Consider the following 15047-nt stretch of genomic DNA (forward strand, 5'->3'; position numbering starts at 1 on the left):
GTTCATAATGAGGGGAGTCAAGCACTCCAACCTCTTGGTTCATATGAGGATCAGGAGAGATAGGCTACCAGTAAGGCATCGCTCAGCTAGCGTCTTCATCTCACTAGTGCTCGAATACTCAGTCACTTGGGTTGCTTGGCTCCTATGAGGTCCCAAGAAAGCGTGTAGAGATTCCTCTTGAGAAGGTGATCTCGACGCTGCATCGTTTCAAGCACTCTCTTCTAGTGGGGGATTGAGTCCAAAAATCCATCCTAATCTTGTGTACATGAAAGGGTAATTAGTTTAGAACCCACCCTTCATGCTGACACAAGTCTAGTGGTGGCCCTAGAAATTATGGATTTAGCTGTATTTTTTTAAAGTATTTTGTCTTTGTTTGACTTGTGAACATGCATTCACAATTTGAGAATGTGTGTTCACAAGTTGAGAACGTGCATTCCCACTTTTGAACATGCATGGTCAGGGAGTTGGGAATGTGCATGTCTAGGATTGAGAAAGTGCGTTTACAAGTCTCGGAACTGTGTGGGAAACTGCAAACATGCATGGCTAGAAAAGATAGGAACATGAGTGGCTAGGTTTGATTTATGAATATGTGTTCTGAGATGAGAACATGCATTTCGAGATGAGAATATGTGCATAGCCAGTTCTTACGAATGTGCATGGGAAGGTGTCTGTTTGAGTGAAGAACGTGCATTCAGAAGTGAGGAACATGCGTTCCCACTTTGGCACACATGTACGTAGCTCTTATAGGTCTGTCACTTACAATGGTGGAAGCCTGATCCATGTGCATTCCCAATTTGGCATGTGCATACATAGTTCTCACAAGTTAGCCACTTGCAATGGTGGAAGTTTGGGCCATGTGATGGTCAATTTCCAATCGTTGTTATCATCATGGTCATTTAAGAGAGAATATTTTTTGACCTTTCCTTAATAAGAATATTGTGAAAATTTTCCTTGTCAGAATATGAGTTCTGGCCAAAAAATCCAAAATTTGCCCTCTAATTCTTTCTTAATGGTGCATGTTTTTGGGTTTTTAATTTGACAAGATGCTCTAAGTTTTCCTAACCTATCGAACGATATGCTCAATACAACCTAATGGTATTTTTACAAGGATTAATGGTAAGATTAAAACCTAAAATGAATAAAAACTCAAAAATTTATAAATGTAAGAAGGAAAGAGCAAGAATAAAAGGAAATAGAATAGAACACTTACTTGTAATCAACAGAAATGGAATAGAATACTTACTTGTAATCATGTAACTTGAGCTTGAAGGGTTGCTGCATGCTCCATCGCACCAAAGTAACCAATTAAACCAAAAAAACCAACAATAAAAACAAGAGTTAAATACTTCCAACCGGTGGATTTGTACTTGAGCTTAAAGGGTTGCTCCATGCTTAATATTCCAAATGCGAAGTATAGTAAGGGAATCCTAAGCCAAGGCACTTCCCCAACAATGCTGCCAAAGATGTTCACCTATTTGAGAACATTTGACTGTTGCAAGATAGAGAAAAGAAGTGGAAGAATGCAAGGGTCCTATTGACTTGCACCTCTAGCCACTCTTAGTAGAAAAACCCTCTATTGTGGAGAGCTAGTGTCCTCAACCTTGCCTGCCTTGTTGTCTCTACAAGAAGGCTTAGCAAATGGGTGGGAAGCAAAGAGAGAGAGAGAGCTATGGAAAGCTCAACCTATACTTCGATGCCTCCGTGAGCATAGGAGAGAAAGAGAGAAGGAGAAGAGAATTGTCATCAACATACCATCACTCACCCACACAATCCTTACGCATGCATGCAACAGAAGAGAAATCATATAAGGAAATTTCAATCACAAGAGTAAGAAACACAAACTCAATTCTTAGAAAGGGTCCTATTGACTTGCACCTCTAGCCACTGTTATTAGAGAAACCCTCCTTGTCGAGAGCTGGTGTCCTTAACCTTGCCTCCCTTGTTGTCACTACAAGGGCGCTTAGCAAATGGGTGGGGGAGCAAAGAGAGAGAGAGCTATGGAAACCTTAACGTATACTTCGATGCCTTCGTGAGAGTGAGAGCATAGGAGAGAAAGAGAGAAGGAGAAGAGAATTGTCATCAACATACCATCACTCACCCACACAATCCTTAAGCATGCATGCAACAAAGAAGAGAAATCATATAAGGAAATTTCAATCACAGGAGTAAGAAATGCAAACTCAATTCTCAGAATGGGATTATGTCTTTTCTAATGTCTTATATACAAAACTCATATGTATAATACCTAGTTGCCCAAGTAATGTCTGGGGGTCCAAAAGTTAGTCTAGACTTCCTAGTAGTCAAAGTATACATTACCGACATTACTTAACTTGTAAGCTTCCTAGTCTAAGTATACATTATCGACATTACGTAACTCGTAAGCTTCCTAGTCTAAGTATACATTATCACATTACATAAGTCATAAACTTGGTTTTGACTATCTTTAGGCATCACATAAGTCATAAGCTCGAAGATTTCCCATAATCATTTTACATGAGGCGCACTGCATGATATAAAAACTATGGCTTGAAGGTGTTGCCGTGCATTCGAAGTAATGTTAGCCAAAGTGGTTAATAACTTGCATGAGGATGGCACAAAGATTAAGGTCCCAAGAAAATGAAGGCCTTAAAAGAGAAGCATAAGAGATCATGGAAGCTCAGATCATAGAAAATGATCCAGGAACTCAAGGGTGGCTCGAAACAACTTGGCTGTGTTTAAGGAGCACTATAGTGAGAAGAGTAATGCCAAGTAATACAATAGGTTATATTAGATGAACAACTTGAACCTTTGAAGATCTTAATACAGTAGTAGTAACAAAGACTTGTGAAAGTACATCAAGAAACAGAAATAAGAGGAAGAAGCACACTAGCTGTGTTTAAGGAGCAATGTAGTTAGAAGAGCAATGCCAAATAATACAACAAGTTATTTCAAATGAACAACTTTAACCTATGAAGATCTCGTCAGAGTAACAAAGACTTATGAAAGCATAATAAGAAACATAAGAAGAAACAGTTAGATGAGAAAGAAACAATTAGATGAGAAAGAAACACACTAGGCAGTTTGAGTAGTAATCTTAGTGGGAAGCTAGAGAGCCAATTACAAAGGCGGTCCAAGAAGACGAGCAGATCCAATGTGAGGATGCCACATGGAACAACCTCAACTATAGATACTTAAATGAGTCATTATACTAGGGTTCCTAAGTTCTAGAAGTTCTTTGAGCTGTGTTCCTGAGTCTAGTTGGTTGAGTCAGATGACATTGTATTAACTATCATCTTTTACTTTGGTTCACTGTGCCGTTTAAGATCATTGTGTATCTTTTAATCATTAATACAAAGCACATTTATGTCTACTTGTCTACCATGTAATGAGTGAGCAAGAGCAAGAGCGAGCGAGAGTGAGTGAAGTATGAGCGAGTGTAAGAGTAAGACCAAGTCATCTAGGCCTTGGCAACCTAGATGATAGTAGCTACCTGGCAATCTTGAACCATATCACCTTGAGGAGAGCAAGTAGGAAGGTAGAACAAGATTCACTAGCTAAGCCGAGCAATGAGTGATTAGTCAATAATCACTATTCACAAAGCCAAGCTAGGATAGTCTAAGCTGCATTCAGAGGCATTCTTGGTATTGTGCAAAAGCTGAGTGTCTACATCACTACTACTTGGTACTTGTAGCTTGTCACCCCTTGGTGCTAACTCCACAACAAGCTATTTTTTATCTTCCACTCCCGGTAGCTTCCACCTCCATCTTCTATCTCCACACTACTCTTCATGCATATATAGTGCCTTGGTTAGTATGCATTGCATCCAAGTAAATTAAACTCTCCATAGAGTAGTTAAATGTGTGTTATTGTGGGTCCATCCTTGCTACTTGTGGGCCTATGTCAACAAGTAAACATGAGAGAGAGTATAAATTCAATGTCCTCACATTTCCCACTCAAACAACTTGTAATAGTGCTAGGCCATCTAGGCCAAGGGATTGGATGGGCATGGGGCTACCAAATCAACCTAGGACAAGGGATTGGGTGGAAAGTCAAGGTGAGTGCTATAAAAGCTTGTGTCACTACTAACACCATGAAAGATACATATTTATCTCACTCATGGTTTGCAAGATTTATGATGGGCTAACCAAGCATTGTATGATCTCCAAACTATCAAAGTGTAAACTCGGTTCCACTCTACCCTAGCTCAATGGTAACGCTTGCGGCCCATGCCTTCCATTTGGAGGTACTTGGCTCCACTCTACCCTAGTGGCATCTAAATTCTGTACTGACTCTCATTTTTAAAAATGAGGTGAGCTCAAGGGCGCACATCCACCCTAATCACCGTGAAAAACGAACCCAAGACCTGTGGGATAACACTCGTCCTCTTCTACCCAACTAAGCGAGTGCCGGTAGTGGTGTGTGTAAGTTATCTACACAAAACAGGTGTAAATATCCATTTCCTGTTAATTTCAAGCCTCCCTGAGGGTATTTGTTCTTGATTGTAAGTTTATTGAGGGGCTCTATGGTTTGTGTATAATCTCAGAGTCCCATCTTTCTTTGTGAGACGAAAAGCACCGGTGCACCGAATGACAATTTGTTGGATCTGTTAATGAGTTCTCCTAGGTAAGTCTTGTATGACCTGACATCAATTCCCACTAGACAAACCAGGCTGTCGTTGTTTTGGCAATACATCTCTCAAAGTTCAGACAAGGCAAACGGACATGCTCCCACATGGCAGAATTGAGACCTCATACCTGTGCACATTACAAGGAGAGAGAAAAGCTGATGTTAGCATATTACAATGCATTAATGTAGTAATATTAATATCATTCCAGTCCCTTTGTTGCAATTTTCTTCGTTTCTATATTGTGTCTGTCAGATCTCGAGGTCTCCAGCGCCATAGCCTGGGGCTCTGGATAGTGAGGAATCTTTGTCGCCATAGCAATTAAGGAGGTTTCAAGCTTACATACTCAACATTCTCAGCGGCATTTTCTGCATTCTTGCATCACAGATCGCTTCTTAAATCCCCATTTTCCTGCAGACATCCATCAAGAAATTTAGAAATTATCTACTTTTCCCCCCCTTTTGAATCACTAGTTATTTATGGTGTTCGAAGATCGCCTGTTGCTTCATCGTCCTACTTGAAGTAGGAGGAGGGGAGGGGTTTGCCTCCTTTTTTCCCCAAATCCGCAGAAAAAAATAAAATCATTTTTCAATAGCAGAATGCAAAGCAAAGATAACAATGGCGCAGCCCTTACTCGTTGGAGCTTTGAGGCAAGGTCACATTTTTTTTTTCTGAATTTTGTTTCAAATTTTGGAAAAATCGGACAAAGTAAGGCTGCGATTTTTTCTTTTTGTTTGTTTGTTTTCTTTCCTGGTGGCAGGATTTCGAGGTGATGTATGATACGAAGTTTGGAAGGAAAACGGAAAACAGGTATGCAGAAATCAACACCACCTTGGATTTGAAGTCCAATGGTAGCGTGAAGAGCATTGAACACAGCAACGGCAACACAAACACAAGAGGAGAGATGGCAGTCTATGAACGATTCATGGCTCAGGTTAGGTCCTCCTCCGCAATCCCCCCCCACCCTGCCGCCTCCTCCCCCCAGCACACACACACACACACTTTCTTTTAGTGAAACCACTTCTTCATTAATAAAAGTAATGTACATTCATAGCTGTCCCAGAGTGGGACAGCCATGACTCAGATCAGAAGGAATGGGAAAACACCTCGAGCTGCGGAAAAGAGAGGTCTCCAAGATCAAAAGAATCTCTAAGAGACTGGTAAAGTGACATGCGGAAGAAAGAAAAAGGGTCAACATGAACAACAGAAAAAAGCAGTTGATTCCGGACATGGCAGTTAGTCCAGAGTGCATCCAATCCAGAAAGACTGCATAAGCTGGTAATGGTGGAGAGAGTTGACCAAAAAGCCAAAACTACCTCCCAAAAAGTTTGCCTGGAAATCGTGCCCGTAGGTGCCCTGACAATTTGTCCAAGACGGCTCGAGAGTGGGAGCACTACCACAGAAGATGGGGCACTGTCTCACGTGGGTGAGAGCATTGCCTACATGAGGCGGAAGCGATGTGTCTACGTGCCAAAAGAATCCTAACCGGAAAAACACCCATTATACATCTCCATAGAAACAGTCGTTGCTTCAAGGGCATCTATATCCTTCCCAATGCACCTTGAGCTGCCGAAAAGAGAGGTCTCCAAGATCAAAAGAATCTCTAAGAGACTGGTAAAGTGATATGCGGAAGAAATAAAAAGGGTCGACATGAAGAACAAAAAAAAGCAGTTGATTCCGGACAGGGTAGTTAGTCCAGAATGCCCATATTTGCATCCAATCTAGAAAGACTGCATAAGCTGGCAATGGTGGAGAGAGTTGACCAAAAAGCCAAAACTGCCTCCCAAAAAGTTTGCTTGGAAATCGTGCCCATAGGTGCCCTGACAATCTGTCCAAGACGGTTCAAGAGTGGGAGCACTACCAAAAGAAGATGGGGCACTGTCTCACGTGGGTGAGAGCATTGCCTACATGAGGCGGAAGCGATGTGTCTACGTGCCAAAAGAATCCTAACCGGAAAAACACCCATAATACATCTCCATAGAAACAGTCATTGCTTCAAGGGCAATTTGCTCATTCATATCCTTCCCAATGCCGCTTTCCACCAAGGCAAGGATTTAGACACACACGCCCCCCCCCCCCCCCCCCCCCCCCCCCCCCCTTCCCCAAAGAAGCCCAAAAAGAAAAAAGAAAGAAAGGAAAAAAATCCCTTCCTCTTTTCACTCAGAACATTTTTGATATTATGTATTAATAATAATGTCTTGTGTTAAATGGCCAGTCTAACGGAGGTGCGCTCAACATGTCTGCTGCAGCAAACGGCTCGTCCGACAAAATGTAGGTTTTCCTTTTACCAAGAATCTCTTGACAGAAGAAGTTTCGTATTCCTTGTATAAAAAATTAATTGTTTTAACCCTTCTCCACACCCCAGTTATAACATCCAATCACTGGTGATTAATTAAGGGGACCAAAAATACAAGTAGTACTATGCTTGAACATGATCTCTTGTGGGTTTTCGTCTTCAAGTGTTGAAGTTTTAGCTATCAAAACTTGGTCCCAATCCTGTTTTCCCATTTTTACCCAGGAGCCATTGCCAATCCAACTTGTCAGACAACCCTTTTGCTGTTGATAACAATAAATGCGCCTCAAGACATTAAGCTTGCGTATCGACAACCAGCTTGGAAAGCCTGGTTGGCAAGTTGGGAAAGGCCACATTGGTTATAACGACTGCCACATCACATTAAGCTTGGCCCTAGGAAAATAATGTTCCAGTTAGATGTCACCTAAGAGATTGTGGAAGCCATGGTTCAGCGCAGCTGTGCCATTGCCATCGTGTTCCACCTTCAGCCAACTCTTCCTTGAGATAGGGTGTTGGAATCCGTTTTTGTTAAGCTTTTGCTGTTTTAAAATGTTGTGGGGGTTGCTGCTTTCATTCCGTTGCAACATTTTGACAACTATGGTTAAAGGTAAGGGCTACCGGGTAGTATCCTCTTCAAGCTATGGTGTAACATAAAAAAATCTTTTATTTAAGGTCTTGTGTATGCATTGCACATGCCATTCCTTGATTGGAATCAAGAAAGCACAATGCTTGTTAGTGATTCTTCATATCTGGTACGGGCAGTCAATGCAATGTTTACAAGTGTGCCAATCCTTTCAAAATATCTGTCATCCAAAACAGAACATGCTTACATCAAATTCTCATTGAAGTTGCTTGTTTTATTTTTGTAATGGGCTCTGATTGTCTAACTTTTACTGTAAAATATTGATAATTCTGCCTCTTTTTGTGTTCTAACAGATCAAAATATAAGTTGCATGGCTTATATAAGATTAGTATCGACCTAATTTAAAGAAAAAAATATTCCTATGGGTTCTTTGCAGTCTTCTCTTTGGCTTACATCATGGGGTAAGTGGATTAAGGTCATAGTAACAAGAAATGGCCATTCCTAGCCAAAAACGGATTTGCAGAACCACCGTTTGTCCAGGGGTGCAGTTTCTGTTTCTGTTTCCGGTTTCCTAATCTCGCCTCAACATATCACTCCATTAAGTTTCGGTTTTCCCCATGTTTCTTAACCATCTTCTAAATTTATGATCTATCTCAAGTTTCTGCTCTATCTCAACTTTCTCCTACTTACTTTTCATTTACACTATGTAATTTTAAAGATATCCCGTTTCCTAGCTGTTTGTGTCTCATAGTTTCATGCGGGACATAGGCTGTTCCATTCCATGTTTAACTGTACTTTTTTGCCACGTCTGGAATGTTTCAGAGTGAAAGATCTTTTACCTCCCTTTGAATCCGTAGAAATGCGGGCATTGGCAGAGAGTCTCAGCAGGTATGTTTGTTATAAAAATTCAACTGCTGTTTATCGATTTTATGATATTTATATGCTTTTGTGGAATCTACTTCATGGGTATGAGCACTATGTCTGTTGTCTGTCATAATTGTTGTGCTTTTCTTGACTTTACTTCATGGGTAGATACTAAGTATATGCTTAATGTTGTCTATCGTCATATTTTGTACTCAAGTATTGCGTTTTCTTTGCAGAGATATCCTTCAGGGAAATCCTGATGTGCGGTGGGATACAATCAAGGGTCTAGAGAATGCAAAGCGGTTATTGAAAGAGGCTGTGGTGATGCCTATCAAATATCCTCAGTATGTATATGCATTCTTGTTTGATAAACTCTAGTAGGTAAGAAGGAGCTAAGAATTCAGTATATCATATAGTACAAAAAGGAGGTACAAATCCCACAGCCACAGGATGCCTTGAAAAGGTAGTAAAATACCTAAACTAATCCTAGTTCTATGACTCAGCCCAAACAAGGACTGAATGAATAAAACGATGAACAACAATGCTATTTATAAGCCTTGTGGTGACCAAGTGAACTGGCCGACTGCTCCTGGACAAAATAATTCACATGCTGCAGCTGACATGACCTACTCCTCTTCTGTGTACTGGCCGACAGCATCCATGTACACCACTAGTCAAACCCCCTTACCAAAACAGCAAACAATGCTCCAAATCTATGGTTCTAATCAGTCTCATCTTGTTGCCTCTTCAGGACTAGCTTTGAGGTATGCCTGGCCGGCCGGCTGGCCAAGCCCACAAGGGCTGGCTGACAGGCTGCCTAGGCCCCCAAAGCCTGGCCGACCAAGGCCTAGCCCCTTCTTGGGCTATTGGGCATTGGCCATGGGCCTCTTGGCCCCTTAGGGTGGCCTAAGGCCTACCCTGTCTCTTAGTCAAGGGATACCAACCCCTTTTTGGTGTAGCCCAAAGGCCCGCCCCTTCTCCTACATGCAACTACATGGTCTAAGACCGAGTTGCCTGGTATATCTGGCTGCAATCCGAACACTCGGAACGTGTGATCATTCCAGAGGGTGACTAACAGTATGGACTGGCAGTGTTTCGTGTACGGGACTTGCACACCTGACCAAGACCATGTACGGAACTTGTACCCCTAACCTTGGATGCTTAGAGTGGAACCTGGGCTCACAAGGGACTTGTTTCCACTCCAGGTCTTGCACCTGGTGTACAGATATGTCCACATGGCATCCAAGTGCAGGATTCATGTGACACTCATTTACATGTACTAGAGAACTGCTTGTACTTGACATTCATCAAAAGACCCGGAGGACAACCTTTATTACTTTTTTGTGTTTTATTTGCTACTTTGCTGTGTACTTTGTTGTTTCCTTGTTGAGTAGTGCACTATTGTTTGGTCTCTCTTCCTACATGCTTTCTTGTGTTATGTTTATTTTTATGCCTTTTGCATAATGTGTCAGCTTTAAGTAGTTCATTAATTCTTTGAGATGTCATTACCTTCATACAGATATTTTACAGGCTTGCTATCACCATGGAAGGGAATATTGCTCTTTGGGCCTTCTGGAACTGGCAAGGTAAGACTTTTCTTGCTCCTTATAAGCTTATAATATTTGTGTTGTGTCTGTAGTGTGACATTTTTGGATTGGTTTTGTTTTGCTGTCCTGTCTGCATGCTTCTTTCTCTTGTCAATTTTTAATAAAAGAGGCAACAGTTTTTTTTGCCTAGTTGGTCCATCATGTGTTGTTTGTGGTCACTTGTTCTTCGTGTGATGACTCAGCTCCAATATTTATAGTTTGAGGTATCTCTGATCTCTGTAATGCATCACCCGTGATTGAGGGCCAAACCCATTCTTGAAGAGGCAGTGGAAGTGTCCCTGTATCTTGTAATAAACTTGGCCTCTAAGCATGTAGTGCTCCCCTGACTCTGTCTCCTCATTGCTACATAGTGTGCACATCTGTCTGTCCTATGGGATACCCTCTGCTCTCTGTTACAGTCCAAAGGTGATGCGACGACACCCTCAGCTGGCCAATGGCAATCCTCATGGTATGCGACATGTCTATGTGAAGATAGTGAACCCTCTAAATGAATCCGTCCTCAGTTTCTCAGAAAATGCTTTCTGTAGAACTGTTCAGGGAAAGCTCAGTCGGGTGGGCCACATATGTTGAGGACCTGTACTTTTGTGTAGGTAGAGAGCCGAGGATAAGCTTTGGGCTTCCATCAACAACAAAAGAAACTTCTACATCATCGTGAAAGTTTGCACTTGTCAGTGATAAGTTTCACCAAGCTTTTATCAAGCATTATAATCAAAGTTGATGATACAAATCTTGTCATGTGCAAGCAGTGCCATGAACATTCCCAGAGCTAATCCTGAAACCAAGAAAAAGATCATTAGAGCTAGGATTACCAGAGGACAAGGCGGCTGCAGGCGCTGAAGTTATGGATAAAGTAATGCCAGTCGACTGGTTGACCAGCAGTCGGCCAGCATCCCAATGCTCCAAAGGGGCTATAAAAGGGCATGTGTGCTCATTGTTATATTCATTCACTCCCATAAGGGGTGGGTCCTCAGGGTCCAAGTTAGGGACAGATTTTGGTGATGTTCACCTTTTGTATGAAGGCAGCCTTGGGCTGTAGAAGGAGGTACCTTTTTGTACCATATGAAATATACTGAATTTCCAGCCATATCTCTCTCTCTCTCTCTACTCTCCCCTTCTGTCTACGTTTATGCATCAGCATGTTCTCAGTGGTGTTTAGGGCTGAAAGAAGACCCCCAGAGCTTCCGCGTGCTACAAATCTTAAGTGGGGATTCACCCATATTCGGTCCTTAGTGCAGACTACTTTGTGCACACATTCACTGGGTACATGCATTCCTTTTGCATTGTTGTTGGTTTCCGTTAGCAAAATATTAAGATCTGAAGGCCAAGCCTGTAACAGTTGGGGTAGGGCAATGCTATTATGGTAACTTGCAAGTTGTCAATCAAGTTCAAGTGAGAAACTAAATGCTCCAATGAAATAGAGGACGTTGTTTTCCATGCAAGATCATTCAAGTTCAAGTGAGAAACTGAATTCCGCATGTAAATGGACGAAGCTATTTCCTATGCAAAAGAAATATAAGCAGGTGGAAAACATAAAAGGTGGGAGTAGAGGAGCACTAGCCAAGGTGAGTTGCGTGGTAAAATACGGATCTAAAGGTGTGAGAATCTGTGATAAACACTGTAGAGGACGACAGTAGCTTTGGTAATCTCTTTAGAAATTTGTAGCTTTTGATCTTTGGTCTTGAAAACAAAACTGCACCAGGTCATCAAATTGACTGTTTATCATAACATAAAATTGTTATAATTATATTAAGATTTTCATTTTTGATGAGAAGATTTTTCTTTTTGATTTCCGTGGATAATATATTTGTAAAAGATTTCTTGCTTTGTAAATTCCTTACCATTCTATTTTTTTTGGCGGGGGACATACAACAGACCATGCTGGCCAAGGCAGTTGCAACTGAGTGCAAGACAACATTTTTCAACATCTCTGCATCATCAATTGTTAGCAAATGGCGTGGTATAGTAATCCTTATTAAAAAAACAAGAACTTTTCATCTTGCCACCCTGACAACCATTAGGATAATGCTTATTTTGGGAATAGTCTTTGTAATAGGGTTATGAGTGCTTTTTATTTTGGGACGTTGAATGACATAGGAAAGCCTTATTTTGTTTGCTATTTGATTTGTGCAGTTTACCAATGAAACCATTGCTAAAGTTTGATTTATCTTTTGCCAAAAAACACCCTTTGGGCTGCTACTTGTGGTGCTAGTGGAGGTTCAGAGATGGTGGATGTAGATGTGGGTAGAAAGGAGAGCCCCTTTTGTAAGGCTGCAAGTGTGGCTGATCAGGGTTGACCCACTTGGAGCATTTACTACTCCATTACGTGCCCAAATTGGGCACACAAAGCTGGCCTCCTGTCACCTGCTCCAATTCCCGCTCATCTGTTACCCCATTCAGAGAGTAATGCCTGGCCTGCGTTGCAGTATTGATTTAACATGCATGTTCACACTTTTGTCCACTTTTTTTGACTGCTTTGGCCATTGTCTTTGCCTGCCATGGACCATCTGTGGAATCTCGTAGCTCCTTATTTGGCGTGGTGTTAAGGATTTTTCCAACATAAAGTATAGCCAGGTTGCGTTCCGTCAGATCTGCCTGTTTTGGTGTCCAGGCTTCAGGATCTGGTTCCCTGCTGCTTTCTATTGATAAGAGTTCTAAATAAAGTATGCCTGGGTTGAGGGTGGTAAAGTATCGTCTAACGTGTTACGTAGGTAATGTCATGGAAAAGTGTGTTTTGACATGTAGGGTTCAAAACGTTTTTGCATTATATTTGTCACTCTTCACTCAAGCCTTCCTAGCTGAGCTTTGGCAGTTGCTGCATGTAAGTTTGTTGCTGGCTGATTCTGTCTTTAGTGTAGCAGCTTTCTTGCATGCTCAAAGTTTTGAAAGATTCGATAAGTCCTTTTGGGCTTCTTTGTTCCAATAAAGGAAAGGACTTCAGCAGCAAGCACAGGAGTAGTTTACTTGATATAGGCAAAAATAAACACCGCAGGTTTTGTTTTGTTTGCTGGGCGCGATGGGTTGTTATTGTGTGTTTTTCTAATGTAAAAGCGTGCCAAAATGTAGACCTTCATGCCTCTAGAGAAACAATAGGATGAGCTTCATTTTGCTGATGTTATGTGTAGGTAGGTAAATGTCATATAATTCTGACATCTGAGCTGAACCCAGGTTTACTGAAACTCATTCTATGTAGTTTGACATCTGAGATTCTTACTTGCAGGTGACTCAGAAAAGCTTGTGAGAGTATTGTTTGAGCTGGCCAGGCATCATGCACCATCTACGATTTTTCTGGATGAGATTGATGCCATAATCAGTCAGCGTGGAGAAGGTAGAAGTGAACACGAAGCTAGCCGTCGTCTAAAGACAGAGCTTCTTATACAGGTGCTTGCTTGATGCTTTAGTAGTGGGTTCATGTGAAAGAACTGCTCGATAAAGTCTGTCATATCACACACACATTTCCTCACTGTATGAAAATTCGGATCCTGTGTGTCGTCTTACTAAATGCTCAACCTTTACACTGATATGCATGTCTTATCATGGGTTTATGGTGTAGGGCAGATGGATGGCCTTATGCAAACAAATGACCTGGTTTTTGTGCTAGCTGCTACAAACTTGCCATGGGAACTTGATGGCGCCATGCTTCGGCGTCTCGAGAAACGTGTATCCATCACATAACCCATTTCTGTGCTACTTTGCAGAGGCCATCTTTCCTTTATTTAATGCATGTCAGGGCAGATTATGTCACATGCATTCATGTGCATGGTTGGTTGCATTCTCAATCTATCGGTCTTGATGTCTCAAAATATTATGCACGATGATAAATTCAGAAACTGTGCGTGTGCATGGCTCCAGGTTACCTATATTGATGGACATGTACATTGAAATGTGGACTTCAAGTAGCATGTGCATGGCTTCAAGTTTGCTATGCCTATATTAATGGACTTGTACATTGAAATGTGGACTTAAAGTAGCATGGAATAAGGCTTTCATCCCTCTCTGAGGAAGGGAGAGATGTATTGTTCATTTTTCTCCCTGCAGCATATCTGATTGCGACATTGAGGCCTTCGGATGGCTTTTTTGCATGCATGAAACTGCATTAGCAAGAAGCTTTGTCTTCAAACATAACAGCCTATAAACGCCCTGAACTCCTTAATAAAGGTTTGTAGATATTAGTACCCCTGCCTGAGAAAGAAGCTCGCCGTGCCATGTTTGAGCATCTATTGAGACCTCAAGAAGGGGTTGATCTGCCTTATGACTCGATGGTAGAGGCTACGGAAGGATACTCTGGTTCTGACATACGCATTGTCTGCAAAGAGGCAGCTATGAGACCTCTAAGAAGGCTTATGTCCGTACTGGAGGTTAATGGGAAGGATCCAAATGAAGGTTTGGTGGCTTGTTTTAAAAGTTTAGAGCTTGTTCTGTGCAACGAAAGGATGATTTTTCTGTTCTAACCAGGCTTGTCTGCTTTTCAGATTTGCCTGACGTGGGTCCAGTCACAAGAGATGATATTGAGGTAGCTCTGAGGACAACGAGGCCCTCGGCTCACCTTTTGGCTGAACGGTACCAGAAGTTTCACGACGACTATGGTAGTCAAGCTCTCTTTTGAGGACTACTGGTACTCCATAATCAGTTTAAATGTGTGTTGTTTATTACTTTGGGACTGCACAAGCAGTGCTTCATTGGTAGCAATAAGGTTTTGATAAGGGTATGCTAATATCGGGTGAACGATGGTAGTATGCCTGGCTATAAAAAAAAATATTTAAGAGCAAGCATGAGTTTGAATTTCTTAGTATAGAAGCTACTTAAATGGTGATTTGAATAATGTGCAGTGTCTTATGTTATTGGCGTAGTTGTTTAGGCTCAGTGAGTACTAGAAGGATTGCTGCTTTCTTGCTTATTTAAGTGAGACGGTTGCCATCCAAAGCACGTATACATATCCAAACATTTGCCTTGTCACCACATTGTGGACATATTTGTGTCAAACAAATGAGTCTTCAGGGGTTCGCTATACGCTAGATTGACATTCTTATTCATGGCCCATCACTGAAGTTATTTACTCTCTTGAACAAACAATCCTTGATGCATAATCTTTTAAACCTG

General features: G+C 41.5%; 1 protein-coding gene across 2 annotated transcripts; it reads left to right on the plus strand.

The window, feature by feature from the left end:
• Positions 1-4817: 4817 nt before the first annotated feature.
• LOC147620145 (uncharacterized) lies at positions 4818-14763 on the plus strand. Of its 2 annotated transcripts, none has more exons than XM_086772340.1 (11): positions 4818-5253; positions 5364-5537; positions 6819-6874; positions 8302-8367; positions 8580-8687; positions 9863-9929; positions 11823-11907; positions 13168-13328; positions 13506-13607; positions 14114-14330; positions 14420-14763. In XM_086772340.1, exons 1-11 carry the CDS (start codon positions 5203-5205, stop codon positions 14551-14553), a joined length of 1221 nt encoding a protein of 406 aa, XP_086628466.1. In that variant the 5' UTR covers positions 4818-5202; the 3' UTR covers positions 14554-14763. The 2 variants fall into 2 exon arrangements, with proteins under 2 accessions (XP_086628466.1, XP_086628468.1); XM_086772342.1 differs by having other exon boundaries at positions 4827-5258.
• Positions 14764-15047: the final 284 nt, after the last annotated feature.

Source organism: Cibotium barometz, chromosome 32, assembly GCF_041138505.1.
Source record: "Cibotium barometz isolate CiBa-2024 chromosome 32, ASM4113850v1, whole genome shotgun sequence".
In the NCBI taxonomy this organism is placed as follows: Eukaryota; Viridiplantae; Streptophyta; class Polypodiopsida; order Cyatheales; family Cibotiaceae; genus Cibotium; species Cibotium barometz.

What these genes read in the sequence shown, in the direction of transcription:
- LOC147620145 (XM_086772340.1), top strand. Translation starts at nt 5,203, where the DNA reads ATGCAAAGCAAAGATAACAATGGCGCAGCCCTTACTCGTTGGAGCTTT. An exon ending in AACGGCTCGTCCGACAAAAT is followed by an intron (nt 6,875 to 8,301) that starts GTAGGTTTTCCT and finishes GGAATGTTTCAG; the next exon opens with AGTGAAAGATCTTTTACCTC. An exon ending in AGACAGAGCTTCTTATACAG is followed by an intron (nt 13,329 to 13,505) that starts GTGCTTGCTTGA and finishes GGTGTAGGGCAG; the next exon opens with ATGGATGGCCTTATGCAAAC.